The sequence below is a fragment of the Heloderma suspectum genome, chromosome 2 (assembly GCF_057233095.1).
Source record: "Heloderma suspectum isolate Gila_16-S chromosome 2, 16-S_ref, whole genome shotgun sequence".
In the NCBI taxonomy this organism is placed as follows: domain Eukaryota; kingdom Metazoa; phylum Chordata; class Lepidosauria; order Squamata; family Helodermatidae; genus Heloderma; species Heloderma suspectum.
In genome coordinates this window covers 366,839,896-366,864,761 of record NC_139459.1, presented here as the reverse complement: position 1 = coordinate 366,864,761, position 24,866 = coordinate 366,839,896, and the positions used below count along the sequence as shown (strand labels likewise).

At 45.2% G+C, this 24,866-nt stretch overlaps 1 protein-coding gene across 1 annotated transcript in view; it reads right to left on the bottom strand.

Moving 5' to 3' along the window:
• Positions 1–4,198: 4,198 nt before the first annotated feature.
• Positions 4,199–24,866, bottom strand: part of LOC146355913 (vomeronasal type-2 receptor 26-like) — a 40,702-nt gene continuing 20,034 nt past the window's right edge. Inside the window, exons 4-10 of the mRNA XM_084829978.1 lie at positions 14,130–14,264; positions 13,599–13,777; positions 10,340–10,463; positions 8,255–8,485; positions 7,315–7,509; positions 5,933–6,059; positions 4,199–5,172 (exon numbers count right to left, since the gene is read on the bottom strand). Of these exons, the coding sequence (XP_084686104.1) occupies positions 4,271–5,172; positions 5,933–6,059; positions 7,315–7,509; positions 8,255–8,485; positions 10,340–10,463; positions 13,599–13,777; positions 14,130–14,264 (1,893 nt within the window). The 3' untranslated portion in view covers positions 4,199–4,270. The remainder of the gene's footprint in view (positions 5,173–5,932; positions 6,060–7,314; positions 7,510–8,254; positions 8,486–10,339; positions 10,464–13,598; positions 13,778–14,129; positions 14,265–24,866) is intronic.

Below are 24,866 nucleotides of genomic sequence, written 5' to 3'. Positions count from 1 at the left end.
TGTGTTTGTAGTCAGCTCAGTGTACAGCAGGCTGAGTTTGATCTATGACTTTTAGATTTCCTTCTGCCAGAACTCATGCAGCATGGAGTTGCCGATGCAAAAATGGTGACCTAGAACTCTTTGCGTGTGTGGGTATGCCCGTCCCTTGATTTTAATGGGCCCTGAGCTTTCAGCCAGAAGAGCAGTATGATTGCTGGATCTGCTCCATCATGCCTTACCATGCAAAAAGTGTTTTCCATTCATTGTGTTAAATTGCAGAAAAAGTTTGTTGTATATATTTTATGATTTCTTAGATATCATAAAATATATGTGATATTTGCAGATTAGTGTTAGTTGCAACTCCAAATGATACTAAGTGTTGTTCCCGATGGATGACAAGGAAAAAGGAAAAGGCAAGAGGCAAAGAAAAAACATTTGAAAAAAGGAAGCGTGGCCACAGTTGCCCCCAGGGTAAATTAAAAGCAGCTGATTGTGCCTGGAGCTTATTACCTGGGGTAAAGTAGCCACAATAATGTAATAGTTCTTTAAGATGAAGAAAATGTAACTAGAAGGAGAAGAAGAGCCTGTCCCAAATGTGTGTCATTGGGACTAGTGTAAGGCAGAAAGGTTTAAGTAAGTGAGTTTAACTTGAAAAAGACAAATAAAGAGACAAGGCTGGTGCATGGAGCAGAAAGTTTTATATAAAAAGTTTGAAACATGATCTGCAATACAGGCAGATCACCAAAGAAAAAGAAAGCAAAAGAAAGAAAAAATTTGTCTTCCCATACTAATAAATAAAAGTGTAATCAAGCACTTTGGGAAGCGAAGTTGTTTACAGGAAGCTGTGCCTGAGAACCAAACACTTCTAGCCTATGCTGAAAATGCTTGCTAGTGTTGTGCTGCCTCATGGGTAACATGTATGGTATAAAAACCCATTTAGCCCAATAGCTCGTGGTTCAGAGAAACTGTCTGATCCAGCCATTAAGTATGCCTGTGTGCTGTAAGTTACCCAATAAAGTCTCCTTGTAAGTAACACCCCCCCCCCGCTGGAATCCCAAAACACAAGTGGGGATTCCATTTAAACCCTGCTGTTAGAAGCCATGAAAGCAGGTATGAAGAAGTCAGTTAATATGACCAAAGTGTCTAAAGTGCTGCAAGGTGCCACCGAGGCCCCAGAGCGTACTTAGAGCGTCTTTCAAATGCCTATCACCAGTATACCCCCCTCAACCCAGAGGCCCAAGAAGACGTGGACGAAAGAAAAAAGAAGAAGACCCGGCAGAGGCAGAAGATTCTTTAAAAAGAACCAGTGTGCCCAGTGTGGACAAGATGGACATTAGTGGCATGAATGCCCAAATAAAATAAATCAAATACACAAAGGAGAAAACCAAAGGGGCCAGAATGGGCGAAGAGGGAGACAGCTTGAGAGGGGCCGTGACATTGACTGTGAGGGGCCGTGACATTGACTTCATGATTGACACTGGAGTGGCATCAAGAGCAAGCAAACGTTAGCCTTAAACAAGAAGTTCAAACACTGAGCAAAGTTCTTCAAGCCCAGCGCGCTTTGTCTTAAAAAAATAAGCCATTCCCATCACAGAAGCTCATCCTTTCCAACCAAGAGTTAAAGTATGAGTTAAAGAGGGAAAAATAACCCTTTGACTCCCAGATGGAGAAGACTGAAAACTGTCATACTTTCCACCCCCGCAGCTATGAAAGCAGCTGGAGTTAAACCCTGGATACATTGGACACGAGTCAAGAGAGCGAGAGGGGGAGAGTAGACTGTAAACAGAAATCCTGAAAATCCTTTAAAAATCATTCTAAAAAAGCAGTAAGAAGACTCAGGCTAGACCTTACTGTGGACACACCGGGAGACTGTCCCCCTGCGTACGGTCAGACCTGCAACTGGAGAATTGAAGAAGGGGACTAGAACCTACTGCAGCTTGCCAGGTGAATAGCTGCCCAGCGTACGGTCAGATCCCAAAAAAGATCAAACATGCGTGTTGTAGTGTTAGTAGTGTTGCATTGTGTTTCCTTAATAAGGTGCAAAAAGGGGGGCCAGCCCCTGAAAGGAAAAGTTTGTCCCAGTGATTTGCTGATAATTACTGGCTTCACCTGGCTAACATCACGAGAGTAAAACATTTTTGTTTGCCAAGAGGTATACCTGCAAACAGGCTTATTAACTCTTGCTTAATACCTGTCTGTAGACATCCTGGGAAAATTCAAAAAGATACCATGTTAAGAGTTTATAGTGTAAGTTTAACTTATTCCCAAAATGCTAATTGGGGCATGGTTGCAAAGATCCTACCCCCTACAGAGTTCACTCTACGCACCCCCATCGTTGCTGAAACAAATGCTACGTGTGCACGAATGCTTAATTGTCAAAAATTTTCAAGAAAATATAAAGCTATCCCTGGCCCCCTTCCACTGTAATAAAATTCAAAACATATCTTTTAATGATGCCCACATACTTTTGCCTCATAGATGGTTTTAGACATGTAGTTCCCGCACTTGGTCATTCATTCCTGCCAACTTGTCTAATAACCACCCATGTTGCCTCAGCCGCCAATTGAACTGGTGCCAATTCTTCCCCTGTGGCCCGAGAAAATCCGTCAACGGCAGCCTCGAGCACTCCAACTAACTAAAAATTGTAATAGTTATGTGCAGTTATATTCTGACTCAGAAAAATTGGCCTTAGCAATGTCACTAGTTGGGGTTCCAGGTTTAGCCTTGGCTAATGGTCTAAAGATCAACTGGTTAGCTTGCAGCTTAGCCAAAAGCATAAATGCCACCTCACGAGCATTGTCATTGTTAAATAAAGAGTTGCGTGATCTAAGAGGTGCAGTTCTAGAAAATAAAGCTGGTATAGATTACCTCTTCCTTCTTCATCATTTAAGTTGTGAGACACACCAAAAGCTCTGTTGTTTTAACTTAACTGATAATGGCAATGCTGTAGATGAACAGATCAACAAGCTGCACAATATAGTAGCTAACAAAACAAAACAATTAGCTCAATTAGTTAACCCCTTGGCTTCCAGATCTTAGCTGGCTTGAAGCATTGTTCATCCTAATTCTACCAGTGTTGTTCATAAAAGTTCTGTTATGTCTCTGCGTTCCTTGTCTTATGCGCTGTTTAACCAATCTGTTTTATGTCTCAGCTAGTAAAACTGCTGCCCTCTACGCTCTAATAGCCCAACAAGAGGCTAAGTAATATATATGTCACAAAAAGCTTTGTATAGTTATCAGAAATGCTATAATTGTAATTAAATTATGCATTTAAGGGGGGAATGTAGCAGCCATATCAGGGGTCAGACTAAGTAGCCTCATGCAGTCTCATGCTTCATGTTCTTGCTGAGCTCTTTCTCCCTTGAATATATTGTTGTAAGCTGACGAGACACAGGAATTCCTTATCTTGTCAAAGGTCATACAATTGTATATCTTGTTCTCTGCTGTTCTCTTCTGTTCTCTCCTTATCATGGCTACCCTATAACCCAGTTCTTGTATTATAAACAATAGTGCTAAGAGAAGAAATGTTGAGGATTGCAACCCCATGCGGGAGGGGGAGGAGGAGCCATTTCATATGTGTCACAATGTCTATAAAACCAATGTGCTAATGTAAATCGGGGCTTCTGGCTCTTTGGAAATGATTCCAGCCTTAAGCCCGCGCGTTAAATAAAGTATCTCTTTTTCCTTCACTCCGTGGTCTCTCTGACTCTGGGTTCTGCAACAAAGGAACGCAAATGGCAGCGCCCATGGGCGCCGCCATTTGCGTACACACGGTTGTTGTTGTTTTTTCCATTCAGCCATGATAGGCTACGTAAACATTTACGTAGCCTATCACGGCTGACTGTAGGGACGCAAACAGCGGCGGCTACGGCCGCCGCCATTTGCGTCCCGGCAGGACAGCAGGATTCCCGGCCAGAGGGACGGGGCACCTCCCCCCCGGCCAGATTTTCGGGGGGAGGGACGGAGCGCCTCCCCCCCACCGCGAAGCAAGCTTCGGGATCAGGTAAGGGACTTTCGTACATCCCTACTAATTCCTGACATCACATTGATTATAAAATAATTTTACAATTGAAGGATGTTTATGGTATACTACCATAAAAATTTGTTTTAAGTTCACATTAAGTTTACAGAGAAAGAGAAAAAGCCTCATCAGTGGGCAAAGACCTCAATGTGGAAAGGACCCCGTTGTTTAACAAATAAGTCAGCACATTAATTTTTTAGTAATTTTATTAGCCTTCCTAAATAAATACACTTGACAGGGAACTAGAATAGCAGGGCTTGGTCCAAACAGTTAATTCTTTTTCCGTATAAGATGATCCCTGGTGTTGAGATGGGGCCTCAGCACAATAATGTAGCATTTGGGGAGAAAGATGCAACCCAGGAGACCAGCCCCAGAGGCCAGGATGGAGAAGACCTCCACAGCCACCATGGACTTCCCCTTGGTGCTCAGATAAGTTGGTACAAAAGAGACCCAAACACTGCAAAACACCAGCATGCTGAAGGTGATAAACTTGGCTTCATTAAAGCTGTCAGGCAATTTCCTTGCTAGAAAAGCCACTATGAAGCTGAGGAGAGCAAGGGAACCCATGTAACAAAGGACAGTGTAAAACATGGTGACTGAGCCCTCATTACATTCCACTATGATCTCTCCAGCCAGGGAATGGAAGTCCAAGTTTGGGAAGGGGGGAGAGGTCACCAGCCAGACAGCACAGATCACAGCCTGGATGAGGGGACAGGCCAGGACAATGGAATTTGCCATTTGTCTCCCCAAGAGTTTTCTTGCCATGTTTCCTGGCTTGGAGGCCATGAAGGCCAGAACCACTGTGACAGTTTTTGCCAACACAGAAGAAACAGCAACAGAGAAGGTGATGCCAAAAGTAGCTTGTCTGAGAAGACAGGCTGCCATCATGGGATGCCCAATGAACAGGAAGGAGCAGAGGAAGCAGAGCAGAAGGGAGAGGAGGAGGATGTATGTGAGGTCTTGGTTGTTGGCTTTGACAATTGGCGTGTCGTGAAGTTTAATGAAGATTACCAGCACTAGAGATGTGATCAGAGACAGGAAAAGGACCAGAGAAGTTAAAACGAATCCTAGTGTCTCATGGTAAGAAAGGAAGTGGATCTTCTTGAAGATACACTGATCTTGGTTCTTGTTTGGGTGTTGATCTTCTGGGCACGGGGCACAGTGATCTGCATCTGAAATGAGCAACAAATATTGAAGTACACAGATGTTCTTTATGTGGGTGCAAGTTTAGCCCTCGTCAAAGAAGATGGGAATATCGGTCCAGTATCTTATGGTAAAACTAAGCATGTAACGTCTGTTTGATTGCGCTCTGTTTAAGATTCAGTAACTCGTTTAATAAGACCATAGTCCAAAAAGGTTCAAAACACTTAAAAAAAAAAAAAAACATTACTGCTGGCTGTACCAGACTTACATTAGCTATTCTGCAAGGAGGAAAAACCAAATTCTGGTACCAGGAATGAAAACAGTGTAAGTGCTAGAATTGAACCATGATCTGTAACTGGTAGCTCATTCTGAATGACCAAATTAATAAATATATTACTATCTGTTATTTTTTCAGATAAATGTATTGGTGCAGAGGCAGGAGAACAGGTTACAGAAATAAGTATGGGGGGGGGGATTGTTACAAGGATGGCAAACCACCTACCCTTATCAGCATTCTGCCCAAACAGCTTCAGGTCTAATGCCAGAACAACCAATTTAGAAAATGATGCATTGTTTATTTTATGATTTAAGTATAAAATCTCTTCAGGAAATTGTGAATACTTGCAAGCAAATAAACAACAGAAGTATACAATCCAAAATGGAATTTACAGGAAAAATATCCCTATGGGAAATGGTGGACTCTTCTTTTCTGCGATTTCCACTTGTCCCCACACCACTCTTACTCTAGTTTGTTCTGCATTTTCATTCGGCTCTCAAAGTTTGAGGTACCTGTTGTGTTAGAAATTGTCCCTTCCGGACAACGATCACATCTGTAGCAGCAAACTGGCTTCCCTTCTGGAACTTTTCTCTGGTGTCCTGGAGAGCACCTCTCTACACACCTCGCAAAAGGTGTCTTCTAAAGGCAAAAAAGACAAACAGGGCAGAATTTCCAGGTGAGAGCATTTTCACTAAGCAGGACTCAGAGTTACGCAACTGAGTTTCCTATTACATGATAGATAGATTCTCCAGATTAGAAGGGCCAAACATCTTCTGGATGTCTGTAGGCTACTTAGAATGACCATAAAATAAGCTCTTGTGGGGGATGAAAACTGGAACACTGGAATCCTGTATCCTGATAATGTCAAAGGGAGTCCCACCCTAACTGCAAATGCCCCTCTCCCATGACATCAGGGAGTCCACCCCACCCACCTTTCCAGAGACTGAATCTGGGACATTTGCATGCAAGGATTTTTATTTTGTTTAATTTTTTTTTAACTAGTGGATAACAACCCTTCCCTGGGCTCAATAGACCTTTGGTTTCATCTAAACAGACAACTTCCATTCACAAGGGAGAAAACTACAAAATTCACCCAGGGATGCTGGAGAAATTTGAGACAGACTAACATGAGTTCAGATTTCTAAGAATCTGACCTGCAGAATCTGCTGCGGACCAGCCTTGCCTGGCCATGCAGAGTCTGTGGACTTTCAGATCTTTTTTCTTCTTCTTTTTTTACTTTCCCAAAATGTATGCAAATATATTGGTAGGAAAATATGCAAGTTTCTGCTGAGAACGATAAATATACACAGGAAAAAGTTGAATGGAATGGGGGACAATACGCTAAATGTTACATACTAACGTAAATTACAGAAATTGTTGTGAACCCTCTTATAGAATTATTTGCATATTTTTCCTCATAATCAAAAAGTAAAATAAAAATGAATCTGTCTGTGAATGGACACCAGAATGAATGACATCTCACAATCCATGAAACATACACAAGATGGAATTCACAAAATCCAGACATCCTCTCCCATTGCCCCCAGAAAGGGGGTAGTCAACCTTTTTAGTCTGGTGGCACATTTGTCTTTTTTTCAAGACCAAAGGTGCATTTGACCAACAGCCATTCATTCCCCAAGGTATTTATTTCTTTTCTCTCCCCTGCTTGGATTCCTACCATTATTTCCCCCTGCACCCTCCAGCTGGGATTTCTTCCTCTCTCTTTCTTATTTTCCCCCTCCACCACTGCTGCCATTTCCATATGATAGGGGGTGGGAAAGGGATGGGGTGTGGGGAAGGGGACTGGTGGGTGCCTTCAGTTGTCTTTGCGAGTGCCCCATTGCTGAGCCCTGTCCTAAAACTTTCGATTCAACCCCACCTCTGTAGCCCACACAATTGAATCAGAGTGGATGGTGAAGTCTTGGCCTGTCAGAGCCCCTGAATCCACTCTGCCAACTTTCACAGGATAAAGAGATCCATTTGAGGAGAAGATCCAGTTCAGGATATCATATTTCTTGCCAGTTTCAGAGAAAGAGATTTCATCTCCAGCACTGTTGTTAAACCAAACATGTCTTATAGAAGTAAGAATCTGAAATGAAAGAAAGTCTTAGAAAAGAGGGTCTTTGAAAATGCTTCAAATACATCTTTTTTTGACATTATGTGCTCTAATATGCCTGCCTAGTGGTTTGGGCATTTTTGGCTGGTGTCCACTTGTTATAACCCACTCTCATATCTTTGAGTGGGAGCTGGAAGGGTTTGCTCATAGTAGCAAAGAGACCAACATCTGGGGGACTTGAGCTGATAGTATAGAAGGAACATGGGTAGGGGAAGATGCCTGGTGTATGCTTCTGAGGGTTGTGAGGAACATAGTCTGCTCTTTAGACTAGAACTTTGTCTGGGGTGGAGGCTTGCCTGATTCCTCCCTCCTCAATATCCATAGTTGTAAATCTACAGGTATTACACAAGCAGTATGTCTCCTCTGCTCCTTACTCAGTTCTTTTTTCCTCCCTTTTTATAGAATTTTTCAAAGTAAAAAGGAACAGTCACAAATCCAGATGCACCACATATGAGTCAATCTCTTTTCAGTCTTTCTGATCACTCAGGATCTCTATTTGTACAAGCAAGATTATCTGATAAAGTTATCACTCATCATCCTGTCTTAATGCTCTTTAAGGGAACTGGCAAGTATGGCAGAATATCCATGTCTTTCTTAGGAGCTTTAGATTCGACTAATAGCCTTTCTCCCAGGCTCACATTTTGTTTCCTGGTTCACACCAGTGAGAAACCACCAATGCACCTTTTATAAAATTGTGAAACCTGAAGGAGGACTTTACCTGCCACGGCTGCACGTTCAGAAGCTTCTTGCCTTCCCCCATCATTCCACGTTTAGATCCAGATGAGGACACAGCATGCAGCCCGTATGCCACAGAATAGACGGCATTGTAGATGCTGTAGCTGTGACTAGACATCCTCATTTCGAATAAGGAGGCTGGCAGGTCCTCCAGCTTCTCCTTCCCAGTACATTCCATGTCTCCTGATTGAAATGTTGGGCCTGTTTTCAGAAACTGACACAAAAAGATCGTTTCCCACCAGAAATGGAGAAAGATGTCTCCTTGTGGTTGGAGAGGATCTAAAGCCAGAATAAAATGCTTGAATTCTGGCACATCCCTTCTCTGGACTCTGAAGTGCAAAGCACCATGGACAGTTTGTAGATCTTGATCTTCCAAAGGGGATCCCATCGCAGCAATTTCCCAGTGGGATGTCATGATCCAGACCTGCCTAAATGCAGTCTTGGTCTTTTCTTGATGATTGCCCAACCACACTGCTAATTGTCCTATAACACTGGAGTCCCCAAAGACAATCATCACTTTGGGCTCAAACCAAGAACTAGGAATGGTCCCAGTTTGAACTCGATGCAGATGGAGAGGGTCCATTGACCTGAACATGTCAGTGACAGCCACACAGATGTCATTCTGCTTGAGCATTGGTGTCAGGGTCTGGATGAAATTTTCACCACTATCATCGCCTTGAACAACCAGCCCAATCCAGTTCCAGTGGAAATGCAGGAGCAGCCGGACTAATCCCACATACTGAGCAATTTCACTGGGATCAATCCTGTAGAAGAAAGGAAATTCCCTTTTCTCTCCCTGAATTGAATCGAATAAGCCATAACCAAGCTGAAGGAAGGAATTTCCAGTTTGTATGTTGCAGCAGAATTTTTGTGGCATTTTAATGACTAGCACATTTTTTTACAGCATAAGATGCCCTGGACTATTACAGCCGACTTCAGATGCATGAAGTACTACCAAGAAGGAAGTCATCCATTTTAATAATAAATATCAAAATATACCCTGAAGTTCTGTGATGTCTTTAACACTCGTGCTGTGTGGATATATATATATATATATATATATATATTTATTGCATTTATACCCCGCCTTTCTCCCTCTCGCAAGGAACTCAAGGCGGCTTACATTATCCTCCTCCTCACCGTTGTATCCTCACAACAACAACCCTGTGAGGTAGGTTGTGCTGAGAGTCTGTGACTGGCCCAAAGTCACCCAGTGAGCTTCCATGGCCAAGTGGGGACTACAACCCGGATCTCCCGGCTCCCAGTCCGTCACTCTCACCACTACACTACACTACACTGGCTCTCACTGTCACCCCTAACAGTCAGGCCTGCCATGCGGATTACCCTGACACAGTTTCTAACCATTGCATAGAATAGGCACATGCGTTTATATTCAAGAAGTGTGACCCTTTGTATGCATTTTGGGGCCTTTAAAGGTTTAGGGCCACTCCCCAAAGAAAATATTGATAGCCGAATACATAAAAGACTAATTAATTGTATACTTTGGGGGACGGGGCTTCCCCAAGTTCCCAGAGATGTAGCTGTGTCAGTTGAATGAAGCAAGAACAAAAAGGAGTCTTATAGCACCTTATTTATTTGCGAGTATTTAAGGTGTCACAAGTCTCCTTGTTATTTCGCCCCATCCAAAACCTTCTCTTACATAACAAGCTCATTGCTGGTTGGGATTAGTCATGCAATAGCCACCAGAGAGTCCAGGCTACCACCAAAGTTGTTGTGTGGCATGTTAGCCCATGTATGACGGTCCCCTAGTCCTGCCATCCAGAATTGAGGCATCACATCCATTGCATGGGCAAATCTGTTTCTACCGATTGACCTGTCCATCTCGGTGTTCCTGAGCTCTGCATGTCTCCTGCATCTATCCCCACATGAATCCCCTCACCTGTGGGATCTTGTAGATGCCCATTAAGGATGCAATCTCCCTTGAGGATTTGGAGTCGAGACCCCCAATAATGGAGAGCAGTTTGTCCTGCCTGTCACATTTATAATTCGGAAGGATTCGCCCCCGTGAGGAAAGGAGAGAGATGCTGTTCTCATGCATCACACTGACAATGTCCATGTGCTCATAGATGCGGAAGCCGAGCGTCGTGTTGGGAAGGAGCGTCGGATCCTTGTTGAGCTCAGTGATGGCAAACACCAGGGCCAGGAAGTGCTGGTAGTTCCTGATTATTGTCCTGCAATGATGAGAGAGGCACTGGGAACTGATGAGGAGGGTTAAAATGTCCATCTGGTTCAACCCTTTTTGAACAAAGACAGATTCTTCTAGACCAAAGACATCTACACCAGGGCTTCAAAGACAAATTTAGATTCTTCTATTGACACACAGAGATACAGAGTCTAGCTAGATGCATTTCATGCCTACATCAGATGAGCCCTGCTGGATCAGACCAAGATGGTTCTCACTAGCTCAGCATGCTGCTGCTGCCTGTGATCAGCCAAGATGCTTGCTGGGAGCCCCACAAGAAGTAGGTGGAAGCAACAGCCCTACTTTCTTCTTCTCCTCCACATAACAACTCCCATTCAGTAGTAGGGTGCCTCTCTTAATGGAATCTCTGTTGAGCTATCATGGCTAATAACTGCCAATAGACTTAGAATCCTGGAATCATAGAATGGTAGGGTTGGAAGGGGCCTACAAGATCATCGAGTCCAATTCCTGCTCAATGCAGGAATCGAAGTCAGAGCATCCCTGACAGATGGCTGTCCAGCCTCGTCTTGAACGCCTCCAGTGTGGGAGAGCTCACTGCCTCCCTAGGGAATGGGTTCCATTGCCGTATCGCTCTAACTTGTCCTCAAGGAATTTGTCTGAACAACTCCCATTCAGTGGTAGATTGCTTTTCAAGATGAAATCACTATTTAGCTATCATGGTTCATAGCTGCCAGGAGGCATGTCCTCCACAAATTGGTCTGACCCTTTTAATGGGAAACTTGGCCCAGCAGCCATCACCACATCTGAAAAATCTCTCCATAGTGAAGCAAGATATTGCACATGTGGTTCGGAACAATTGAGGCAAAGGACCTTAGCTGAGTGAGCCCCTGCTTTGCATGCAGAAGGTGCCAGGTTCAATCATCGGCATCTCCCTATAGGGCTGGGAAAGAGCCCTGTCTGACCCCGGAGAGCTGTTGCCAATCAGTGCAGGCAACACTGAGTTCATTGTACCAAAGCTCTGGAGTGGGATAAAATGGCATCCTCCTTAAAAGAGCCCTGTATTCAGAACCATGAGGACTGGGAACTTGTTTTATATCTACGGGAATGGCCATAGTTCAGTGAGCACCTCCTTCGAATGCAGCTGATGCCAGGATCAATCCTTGCCACAAACAGACAACCCTGGGAGAGAGAGACCCTGTCTGACACCCTGCAGAGCCTCCGCTAGATACTGAGCTACAGAGCAGCAGTGGACTGGCTCAATATGGTGCTCCTGTTTAAAGCAGCCTTTTATTCAGGGCCATGAGGACTGGCTCCTTGCTTTAGTTTTAGCCAAAGCACCGAAAGAGCACCCGCTTTGCATAAGGAAGCCTCCAGGTTCAGTCCCCAGCAGAACTGTGAGGCAGGACAGAGAGGGAAAGCATCTGCCACTCAGTGCAGTGGAGGCCGGGCTAGATGGACTGATGGTCTGTCTTGCTAGAAGGAAGTTTTCTAAGGGCGCAATCCTACGCATGTTCAGACAGAAAAAGTCCTACAACTCCCAGCATTCTCCAGCTAACATGAGGGGGGAATGCTGGGAGTTGTAGGACTTTTTCTCTCTAAACATGCATAGGATTGCGCCCTATGTGGCTCATTCAATTTTGCTGGATAATATTCAACTTACTGAGTCCTTTGTGGTCCAGAATATATCTTAACATACATGTCAAGTGATGTGGATAGATGTGTAATTTTCAAAAGTTTGCTATTTTAATTGTGAAAGAGAGTTTCTGCATAGAGATGGAGAGGAAGAATTCAATATAGACCTTCCCCCCACACACCTTTCTTGGCAATTCTTCTTGGAGGAGGGACCTAATCTGTCATTGTTGAATTTAATGTATATTTCTGTATGTGTGTTTTTTCCAGAAAGCTTATTCCTTGCAATAAATATAGTGTCAACTAACTGCTAAGTATTTCAGCCTTTGATTATCAGAGTCCTTTTTCCTGGGGCTACAGAAAAAACAAACAAACCAAAACAACATACAATTATTGCATACTACAGAATCTGCACCAGATCCTGCAAAATGCTTGAAGCATATCGTCATGGCATTGCTTTATTTATTTATTACATTTCTATACCGCCCAATAAAACGAAGCTCTCTGGGCAGTTCACAAATATTACAGCCACAAAGTACAGCCTGAAAACAATATCAAATATAAAAGCTTAAAACTACAGTATAAAAATACAGCCAGCATAAAGCCTAGCAGCAATGCAGAGATTTAAAATACAGTAACAAGATTTAAAACAGCAAAGCTAAAAGACTAGGAATTGGATGCTAAAATGCTGGGGAAATAAAAAGGTCTTCACCTGGCGCCGGAAAGAGCACAACATAGGCTTTCAGTGTTCCCCAACCTTGAGTCCCCAGTACAACTCCTATTTTCCCCAGCATTTGGCCATAGATGATGGGTGCTGTGCTCCAAGCAACATTTGGGAGTTTGAAATTGGGAAACAGATCAGGAATGGGCAGACTTCAAGTCTGCAGGATCTACATATTTTGTTTACAAGCACCCTACGATCCCCCAACCAGAGCCTGCGCTTGGAATTTAGGACATGTGCTTTGAATTAAAATATTCTGAGCTCAGAAGCTTAAATACTACAGTTGAACGAAGCCCATAGCCTTGAACACAAAACCACACTCCTAGTTACCGCCAAGTTTTGTGTCATTTCAGTTGTGTAATTTAGGGCAGGAGGGTCATTTCTTTCTGTTATATCACAACTGGGAGTCAGCAGTGCTTTCTGATCCATTGCAGATCACCCAAAGATCTTCGAGTAAATAGGTAAAACCTACCTTCACCAACCTTGTTTTACATGAAGTCTGCCTGGGCAGGGGCAGGGGCAGGGGGACATTTCTTAGTTATTACCAGATTGTCAACATGAAATCAAATGGCTGGTTAGCTTTGCCTCTGCCAATGCACAAAATCCCTCGGAATGAAGCCAGAGAAGAACCCTCAAGTCTTCAAGCCGCATTAAGGGTCGGAGCCAGTCATGACAAGCCTCTGAGACTGATATATTAAACTAGGAAATGTTGAACACCAGTAGCGCTGTAAACGCATATCCCTGGAAGGAGCCCTCTAATGAGAAGGAAAAGCAGGGAAGCATCTCCCCGAAATCCCTCTTATGGAAACTTACATTGGAATTGTGGAGAACTCTGATGTGGCTAAACTATGGAAGTCTTCTGACTTCATATAATAATAACTGCCAAGTGCTAAATTCCCACCAACAATGAGGTCTCCCAGTCTGTAATAGTCACTTTGTAGCTGGAAAGTCCTGGTCATGGGGCACTTGGTCCTCAACATCCTCTGAGTGGCCTGAGGCAGAAGCCAAAACAACAGCAGCAGCGAAGTCATCAGCAGCACAGAGAGACCTTCCCTCCTAGGTCAGCAACAAACAGAAACAGAAGAAAGAGCCAACTTCACAGGCCCCAGAAGGGGAATTAGACCTTAGCAAGAAAAGACCAGACGCCAAGTGATCAGACACCACCCCAGCCCCACATGAACGGGCTCAGGGCGTATTTATTTTAAGGGTGTTTTCTCCAAGATTTCTTTGTTATTGACTTGCTGGATGGAAATTCATGAGGGATTCCTCAAGAATTACTGTCATTTTGATCATTCTTGGCTAGAGAAATAATCAGAGCCCCACAATGCTGGGCTCCCTTCGCACCTCTGAGGGAGAAAGAGCTTTGAGCCACTCTTTGGGCCAGTTGTCAACTTCTGCTCTTTGTCCTGTGCAAATCTGAGCACCCAATTCCAAGATGGAGTCCAAGCTTCGGCCAATGTTCATTAACCCAAGCTTGGGCTGGGAAAAGGAGGAATTGGCGCCTGGTTATAGCAGTGCAGGGCTGGGCAAAAAGGCATTGCTGTATGAAATGACTGGTCTGTCTGCAGTTGTAACATCCTCCAAGTGGCAGAGAGGACCTCTTAGGATGGTCCACCCACAAAGTCTGAGGGATTTCTGAATGCTTTGGGGGAGTTTTCGTTTGGCATGGCTGGTGTCCCTGTTGAAGTCGTACTCTCACTGTCACACCTCAGTGTGGCGCTGTTGTGGAGCTCAGATGGCTCCCTGGGTTTTGAGACAGCTTCAGGCTATGAAGCAGGCCAGATAATGGCTAGAGCTCAAGTAGTGTGAGAATCAGAACAAATACAACTGAGCACTGTGAGAGCACATTATCATGCCTACTATGTGACTGTGGTGGCAGTGAAGAAGGTCTACTCCCTGGCCACCATTGCCCCCTCAAGCAGATGGATCTGACTTTAGTTGTCAGGGTCTGCTGTTGGGCTAGTGTGAAGCTGTCCACCTAAATCCAAGGTTTCCATATCTGGAGTCAAAGCAGTATGTATTTTCCCCTCCTCTCCCCAGACAGATGTTTTGGTTGAGTGCTAGAACTGCAGCCTGAAACTGAACCTGCAGAAGGTTACCTGGGAGAACCTTCAGACTTAGGAGGACACATTTTGCATGCAGAAGGGCCTGGATTCAATCCACAGCATCTCCAACTAGGGTTGGGAAAGGATCTTGTCTGAAACCCCAGAGAGCCACTGTCAGTCTGTGTAAAAGAGGGATAGGCAGGAAATGTGGCGCCCATGGGCCCCTGTGTGCCCCCTGCTGACACCTTCCCTGGTCCCGGATTAGGTGCCCGACTCCTCGTAACATTTATTTTGTTTCTGTTTTTAATAACAAAATTTCTTAGTGGCAGCTGGACTGCCTTCTAAGCAAAGTGGTGGCCTCTAGCTGCTCCCATCCTCTTCTCTCGCCCCTGGGCCACATGTGGGGCTCAGATACATTCTTAGGAAATGAAGATGGTGGGCGGCTGCAGGCCAATGCTTTCATCTGCAGAGCTCCCATTTTGTGGTGGTGCCCAGGACAGCTTCTCGAATGGCCAAATGTGCTCACAGGTTGAAAAAAAGTTGCCTACTCCTGTTGGAGACAATACTGAGCTTGCTACAAGGCAGCTTCCTCCAAAGTATTGTTATGTGTTTGGGGTCAGTCTAAATTGCCTCCAGGCATACCTTAGAACTGAGTGCTACTGAGTACAAAAGGACTGAGGATTCCCCCCCAACAACTCTGACTTGAACTGGTAACCTTTGTCCTACAGAGCTGAGGGGATAGAAGGAAATGAATCTACGTAAGTTTCACCGTTTTGTCTGGTTATGGGACTTTATTTATGGAAATATTATGGGTACCAATTCTTCTCTGTTGTTAAAGACTTGTGCTTCCCACCTTCCATTCACAATGTGGGCCTCTAATCCTTCAGATATCGTATTAGTCCTGTATGCTAACAAATTCCAGAATCTTGTAATATCTTTCTCAAACATGGCGGCTTCTAAGCCTGCCCATAAGTGTATCCCATATCAGCCTTTCTTTTTGTACAGCAACTGTTTATATGATTTTTTTCTCCTATTTACAACATTTTTCCCCTATTTTTCAGCCAAACAAGACTCTTAGAGTAGATGACAAAGATGAATAATAAACCCTCAGGCTTTCAATCTAAAAGACATGGCACAAAAGGAAAAGGGACTGGGAGGGAGGTGGAAAAAATCTAAACTCACACACCAGTTGTTAGGTTCAGCTACAGATGGAAGAACCAGTGAGGTCTGAGCAGGTTCTCTGATTTCCACCTCAGAACTCGATTCAGCTCATTCCCACTTCCAAAATGTGAGCTTCCACCACCCATTTCGAACCAGAAAAGTTTCCGTGCACATTTTTTAAAGCACTGTGGAAAATAACTAAGGCAAGGTCTTGTTGTCTCAGCTTTTTTTTGGTGCCAATGTAGTAGATTCCTCAAAAGCCTATAACTGTTGTCTTTGTTTCTTTCGTACAGAAGAAGAAACTGTTAGGACAGTAGAGATCAGTTATCTTGTCTCCACAGCAACTCACCCCAGGCCTATGAATCGTCGTCCTTGCAAGAAGTTACAGGGCTCTGAGAAGAAGCTGGGGGTGATGGTCCAGTAAAAGTTTAATTGATAATGAGCAGACATGCGCGTCTTGGCTGATGTCACTTATTTAGCCACATTATGATTATAAAAGTAACTGGTGAGTGTTGATCTGGGCTGCCTCTGGGTTGACAGAGCTGCCTTCATTGTACATGAATAAACTCGAGTTGAATCTTACCCGCGTGTCCAGAGCTTAATTGGAGGGCAGCTGGGCACGGACCTCCAAGTCCAGTTTGGACTTTTACCACAGCACACACTGAAAATGCGCAGTTTCCCGCATACGCTAAGTGTGAAAAGGAGTATTACGGTTTTTTAAATGCACATTCTAAAGATCACATTAATTCTTGTTAACAAATTTTTCTAACATAATCTCAAGCTTCATGAATGGGTGAACTTTTTCCAATAGTTGCACCCCTGTTTGCATTAAGGGTTGTGAATGGGGCACCTTCCAATAGAAAAGGAATCAAAACAAAATCCTTGTACATCCCTCATTTCAAAGTTCTCATGGGTGTTCCTTCTAGCAGGAAAGGATGAAAGAAGCTCCCTGCAGCTGCTCCCTCTCTGGCCAATGGATGGGGCCAGGTTGGTCTCCCCCTTGCCATGATATTCCTCCTGGAAGGCAAGGGTCACACCCTCCCAGTGGACCTGGGTTCTCTGGCTGATGGATAAGGCCAGGGTCCTCAAGAGTGTTGCAGGGCCAAACAACAAACCTCATTACATGTATGTTGTTGTTGTTGTTGTTGTTTTTTCCAGGAGCATAATGTATGACAAAATGGAAGGAGGGAACTGACCAAGACAAGTCCCTGGGGCATGTCTCCACAGTTGATTTGCTGCAAGCTGGCTCAATTTTGAGGTTGTTCAGGGCACAAGACATTGTGTCATCCTGCAACCACCCTGGAGCTTTTCATGGAAAAACCAGATTTCCTGAGACTGCTTTAAGTCCTAGGCTGGATCTACACTTACTGCCTTTTTTCGCTTCCAATGAGGTTTCACCGCCCGCCTTTCACACTACGCAGTACCCGCTTCGAATTGGAACCGGAATTTCCCACTTCTGTGCTCCTTCTTCAATACCCTAATATCCCGGTATTTCCCCTTAATGTGCTCTGATTTTCCACCTTCGCTACCGTATCCAGTCATAGTCCCCTCCCCCGCCTGTCCATATACGGCAGTGTTTGTATTTCCCTCCTGTCCAATCACAGCTCTCGATGGCCCAATCTCTTCTTCCGGCTACTGATCGCATAGCTTCCTCAGCAGCCCCCATTTCCTCAGCAACAAGCAAAGGGCTGGATATGCGTGCGCTTGTCTGATTTCGGATGCTAAGCGGGATTGACCCCGGTCAGTAGTTGGATGGGAGACCGCCTGGGAATCAGGCTTCCTGCACTGAGCAGGGGGTTGTTCTATCCCTTCAAATGAGATTAAGTTTTACCCCCTCCTATCCCCCACTCCGGATGTTTTTTTCAGAATTAAGGTGTTCTCCTCGCAGAATCGGGGCTTCTCCGCGATTTTTTTTTTTTCTAATTCAGGCATGATCTTCGAAGATTCGAAGTTGTGAAGCTTCTACTTTGTGTTCGACTTAGTGATCTAAGTTGTGATCTGCTTTGTTGGTAATCCCACCAACAATGCAGCCTCCTGGCCTGCAAAATTCTTTTGTGATTTAAAAGTCCTGGTCACATGAGTACTTTGTCCTCAGCATCCTCTGTGTGGTCTGAGGCATGAGCCAAAACAGCAGCAGCAGCCACCAAATCATCAGGGGCCCAGAGAGACCTTCAGTTCTGGGTCAGAGACAAGCTGAACCTGAAGGAGTGAAGATGTTACACCCCAGCAGGGGAACTGGATCTTAGCCAGGAATGAGCAGACACCAAGTCATCAGACACCACCCCAGCCCCACATGGGAGGGTAAGCACATTTTCTCCAGGATTTGTTTGTTACTGACTTTCTGGGTGGAAATCCACTGGGGATTCATCAGTAATTACTGTCATTTTGGTAATTCCCAGTTAGCAAAACAACCACAGCCCCAGAACGCTGTGCATTCCCTTTGCACTTTGGAGGGAGAAAAACAGGTTTCCATCACTCTTCGCTTCTGTATAGGACAGATGGACGTAACTTAGTTGTCAGGTTCTGTGCTTTGTCCTGCGTAACTCTGAGCAGCAAAATCCAACATGGAGTTTGGGCTTGTGCCAAAGTTCCTTAGCCCAGACTGATGGCTGCAAAAGGAAGGAGTTGGCACCAGATTATAGCAGTGTAAGGCTGGGCAATAAGGCATTCTTGGATGACATGACCAGTCTGTCTGCAGTTATCCTGCATGGGCAGAAAACCTGTTAAGTGTGTCCACCTCCAAAAACCCTCTGGAATCCAAGGGATTCCTGAATGCTTTAGGGGATTTTTTGTTTGGCATGGCAGGCGTCCCTTTGGAGGCCTCACTCTCACTATCATGCCTAATCATTCCCCCTGCTCAGATGGCTCCCTGGATTTCAGGAGAGCTCCAGGCTATGAGGTAGGCTGGAAAATGGGTAGAGCTCAAGTGGAGCTAACATTGGAACAAATGCAACTGAGCAGAGGTGAGAGCGCATTATCATGTTTCCATGTGGCAGTGGTGGCAGCAAAGACGGACTCCTTTTGGCCACCATTGCACCCTCAAGTTGATAGATGTGTCTTTAGATCTCAGAGTCTACCCTTGGCCTTGTGTGAAACTCAGCACCTAAATCTACTATTAACAGCTCAGGAGTCAAGGCAGCATGGTCCTTCCACTCTCATTCTTGTGACAGATGCTCTGATTGAGCACTTGAACTCCACCCCGAAATTGATCCTGGGAGAACCCTAAGACCTAGGATGTCTTTAAGATGTTTTTGACTGGAACCTCTGTCATTCCTAAGCTGTATAGCCATTGGCTGTGGTAGCTGGGAATGATGGGAGCTCTATACCAATTATACCAGGGATGCAAACGTGTCCAGGTGCAACTAAACTTGCAGCACCACAAAGTACAGGGCCCTGGGAAAGACGAGGTGCATGATGTGTGACGATGAGGGATTATTGAGCTATCAGAAGAAAGTCTGATTGTGATGGTGCCAAAGTCTGGCAGATTTGTCTGTGCATTTGATGGGTGAGATAGAAATGGGGGGAGGGTGACCATGGCCCTCTCCAGCACACCTAAGTGGCCAACATGGTCCCCCTGGACCTCCTTCCCCAACATGCCTCCACTCTCCCTCCCCATTTGCTCAGATCTGAACCGCCAATCACACTGGAGGGGAGGCCGGAGGAGCTGAGCTAATAGGGCAAGTGGGCAGGAAAGGTTTGTAGTTCATTGTTAGAGAGCACACTTCCAATGTGGAAGGTAAGGTCCCAGGTTTGTTCTTCAGCATCTCCAGCTAGGACTGGGAAAAACTCTTATCTCAAACCCTGGAGAACCACTGCCAGTCACTGTAGACCAGCGACAGGCAATGTGGCATGTATGGGAACCAGAGTGTCCATTGACATCTTTCGTGCCCCACTCCTCTGACTTCTAATTTTACTTATTTTCATATACAAAATGTCCTTGTTGCAGCTAGGATCCCTTGCAAGCCAAGTGAGGTTCTCTAGCTGCTCCCATCCTCTCCCCCCATGAATGGCCTTGTGCTACGTGTGGGGTTTCAGAGACTTTTTTTTTTTTAATGCAGTTGGTGAGTGGCTCAATGAAATCAATGAAAGGTGATGCTTTCATCTGCAGTGCACCCATTTTGTGGTGGTGCCCAGGACAATTTCCTCCCAAATGTCACCTACTCCTGGTGTAGACAGTACTGAGCTCAAGAGACCAATGGTCTAACTCAGTCTGGGAGCTTCCTCCAAAGTCTATTTCTCTCAGAGACAGCAACTGCCTAGGTTTCAAGGTTTCATCTGCTTCAGGGACTTTTTCCTGTTGAAATATTACAGGTTCTAGTTCTTCTGTGTAGTTAAAGACTACTGTGAAATATGCTTCCCATCTTCCAGCCAATGTGGGCCTCTAATTCTTCAGATAATGTATTAGTCTTGTACGCTAACAGATTCCAGGATCTTGTAATATCTTTCTCCAACATGGCAGCTTCTAAATCTGCCTATAATTGTATCTAATATCTCCTCTTTTTTTGTACTGCAACTGTTTATATTATTTATTAATTTACAAACACCGGAGGGACTTACTGGGATCCCAGGAGGTCCAGACTTGGCCCCTGGGCCTGAGGTTCCCCACACCCTGACCTAGGTTGACATGTTGTCTGCCCTGAGATTTGCCTTTTGGGAACCCCATGGCCTGTGACATGATTGACTCCCTTGGAACTGCTTTTCTGATGCCTCTTTAGATGAAAGTGGTGCAGGACCAGTGTTAGGTTTAGCTCTCTCACCCAGTGGAGAAACCCCTCCAGTGTTTATAACTGTGAAGGAGAGCAGGAACTGGTTCCAACTCTCCTGCAAGGTAGGACAGGCCACTTTTGGCCTCAAGTTCCCCAAAAGACACACAGTAGCCACCCTCCCAGGCCAAAAGGCACTGAAATTAGTACTGAGCTTATCCAGAAGGAATCACACTGGCCTTAGGATGGATAAATACAACAATAATACGACAATGGAACCAATTACCTAGGGAGGTGGCGGGCTCTCCCACACTGGAGGCGTTCAAGACGAGGCTGGACAACCATCTGTCAGGGATGCTCTGACCTGGATTCCTGCAATGAGCAGGGGGTTGGACTCAATGGCCTTGTAGGCCCCTTCCAGCCCTACTATTCTATGATTCTATGAAATGTTTATTTAGAAGAGTAAGATAGAAGGGAAGGGAACAGTGGAGGTAGTAGATTGTACAGAGGGGTACAAAGCTGAAATATTCAAAAGACAGAAAGCCTTATGAATACAGAGTCTTTTAATAGCACACCCAAGCAAATTAACAAAAGCTGGCTAACCTATCCTTATTCATACAGAAGTAAGCCCCCGCCCCCTAGAGCCCAGCCAACTGCCAAGGTCTAAAGACCACCATAAGAAGGGGAGACAACCATGCCCCTGCTTCAGCTGCTTTTAAGGCTCAACCCTGGCAACCCTAGGCAGACTTCCCCCAGCCAACCACCAGCCCAGTCCCTGAGTTCCCCACCCTCACCCCAGAAGGAGGTAGGAGCTTCCCACCAAGTCCAGCTGTTATCACTTTCCCAATTAACAAAGGCTGAGCCTGGCCATCAGCACCTGGATCAAGGAGCTTCCCAGATGACAAACTCACGGGTGGTTGCATCATCCATGAGATCAAGCCCTAGCTTCAGGGAAGAAAAGAGGCCTGCATTCTTGGCAGTGACCAATCTGTAGGCCACAATGCAGGCCCAAGAGCCTACGCAGATTGCACAGCTCTGACAGGCTGCCAAGGACATCCGTGGATGTCAGGAGCATTGCTTTTTCTCAGAACGTGAGATTCTCATCTTGCTACAATCTAGTGCAAAATCCCTGGAAAGTATCTGGTAGGGTTCCTGTTTCACCCAAGCACAGCATAGGATATCTTGTGAATTACAAGATATCCAATCCTAGCCAAGGATGCTCCTCCACTTACTTCATCCATAGAGAGCTCACGACACCAACTCCATGGATCTCCATGCCTGAGATGGAAACCCAGGTGGCATCTCATCATCTGTGGCTGGACCCCTGACCCCGTCTGAAATGACCCACCTCTATGCCGTCATTGATTCCTGGCAAGCAGTCTTTTTGGTGATCCCTCAAGCTGCTGATGGCATTGTCTATACCACTCGGACCAGGGATGTGAACCCTATCCAGGTGCCAGGTGGTGTTATGGTTTCTGTTCCAGCAAGTACGGGGCCCTCTGCAAGACAAGATGCAAGACATGTGATGATTCTGAGAAGATAATTTAGGTCTCCAGGTAGGGCTAGGATGGACTCTTCTTTGAAGCCCTGGAGAGCCTCTGCCAGTCACTGTGGACCTGTCTTTGCCCACCTGGTGCCCCCCAGATGCAACTCCCCAACTTTCACATGCACTTCAGTGAATCCAAGTGAACTTTGACTTCATTTCCCACTTTCTTAAAATGGTTAGAGCAGCCCTTCTCCCAGCTGGTGCTCTCCAGATGTTTTGGACATCAACTCCCAGTGTTCTTGACTCTTGGCTGGGGCAGATGGGACCTGAGGTCCAAAACACCTGGCAAAAGTGTGCACATTGGGGAAAAGGGGAGGAGAGAAGTAACTCCATGACAGTTTGCTGGAATGGGGCAAAATGGAGGGCGGGGGTACTCTCAGGGGAAGCCTTCAGATGCTGTACTGGAGAACTAGGGATTTTGGCTTCTTCATGCAAGAGCAGGGGAGCCTGGACAGGGGTGGGAACTAGCCCCTCTCATTGGTTGTGCAGCCCCTGCCAGGTTGATAATGTTGGTTCTACTCCCGCAACCAAACCCTGAAGTATGTTCCTTTCAAGTGCTGTGTGACCCATGAAAATCAGATTTTAAAGTTACAGTACACTCAGCTTTTCTTGCTTCATGCATCCCTGACAGACCAAAGCTGATTTCATGAAAATCTGGATAACAATGCACTTCTCATTCTGTTGTCGTGAACATCCCCCCCCCCCGGGCTACACAGCTAGAGACAGGTCTGAGGAAATAACCCTGCCTTTGTGGACCATACAACTATCAGTCTCCATTCTGCCTCCATTTTATTGTTTAGAGACTTTAAATTGTTTATTTGTTGGAATTTTTGTTTTGCTTACTGGCCCCTTTCCAGTTCATTGTTAAATAAATCCTTGGTCTTGTTTTTTATGTCCCAGTTAGCTTTGCCCTCAGACCTTTTCAAGGACCAGGGTTGCTGGTGGGCTGGAAACACCACAATCTAGTTTGGGATCAGCATTTTTCTCCATTACCCATCCCACTACTATATAGGCACAGGTCCCATGGTTTCCATCACCCCACAGGATTGCTGCTGGGGAAAGTGGGGTTACATTCAGAACCATGAGATCTGGATCTTATATTAATTGTTGGGAAAGGACCATAGAGCCCCTGCTTTGTATGCAAAAGGTCCCAGTTAGATCCCAGCATCTCCAGGTAGGCCCAAGAAAGACCCCTGTCTGGAGAGGCTCTGCCAGTCAGTGCAGTCAAGATGAGTTAGATGGGTAATTCTGGTTAGGTATAAGGCAGCCTCCTTATCAGTCCTTTTTCCTCAGAGATAGCAACTGCCCCAGGTTCAGTTCTGTCTAGTTGAGGGAATTTAAAGAGCTTCCCACCTTTCTGTCATCATTTTGGCCTCTAATTCTTGAGGTACTGTACTAGTTTTATACACTAACAGATTCTGGAATACTGTTGTAAATTTCCCCTAAACTGCAACTTCTTAGTCTTCCCATAATTATATCCAGTATCTGGATTTCTTCTTCTTCAACAACTTCTTATACTAAAAGTCTGCACTGACCACAAGATTTCACCCAGACCCCAATTCAGCACATCAGAAAGTGGCCTGATTCTGCTTGGCCTGATTCAGAGGATATCAACTTTGACTTGGGTAATGAACGCAAGTCACAATTCAGAAATCCAAAGTTTTGTGCCTCCAATCATCTATGATGGGAAATAAAATAATGGCTGTAACTTCTTTTTTTCTGCTTGGGAGATATGGATAAAATGTTAGGAAGGGAGTCTGCATGCCAAATTTCAGAAACATAGATGCAGTGGTGTTTGTCTTATGCCCCATGATATTTGGGGGAGGGGGGAGGTTGTTTAAGGAAACTGCCAATAATATTTTAATATCTTGGCAGAATGAGCTGAAATTTACAGGGACAGTTTCCCCTTCTGAGGTGATCTACATTGCCAAGCTGCAGATGAATAGGTCCCGGGATTTTTGTGCAAGAGCAGACTTTACATTTTGAGGATATCCAAACTCAGGATGTGCTTATCCTCTATGTTCCTTGTGGACCACTCTTCTGAAAATGACAGACAGCATGGAGGTGGCCGTATGTAAGAAAACTGCAACGTTTCATGAGGAGAGGTGCAACATTTCATATGGAAAGAGAGTCCTCAATTTTTTTTTTGGAGAGTGGAGTGATTTGCTTCCCCTTCCTTCCTCCTGTAATGTTTTGGGCAATTTGCATCAAAATGGTACACGTCATAGAGGTGGCTCCAGGCACTGAACCTTCAAAGTCTCAGAAGGGTTGGTGCAGGGGCTAGGGAGCTGTGCTGATTGAAATCCAGTTTAAGGCTTTTTTCATAGTGGAGCCTGGTCCAGCTGAGCCCCTGTCTGAAACCCTGGAGGGCCGCTGCTATATGGAACAAGTTCTGTCTCAGTAGAAGGCAGCTTCCCATGCTCCTATTTAAATCAGCCCTTTGTTCAGAACGAAGAGGACTGGAATTTTACATTAGTTTTGGAAGTTCACTCATAGAGCACATGCACTGAATTCAGAGCCTCCCAGGTTTGATTCCTGGCATCTCCAGGCAGGGCTGGGAAAGACCCCTATCTGTGACCCTGGAGAGCCACTCCCAGTACGTAGACAGTCATGAGTTAAATGGACC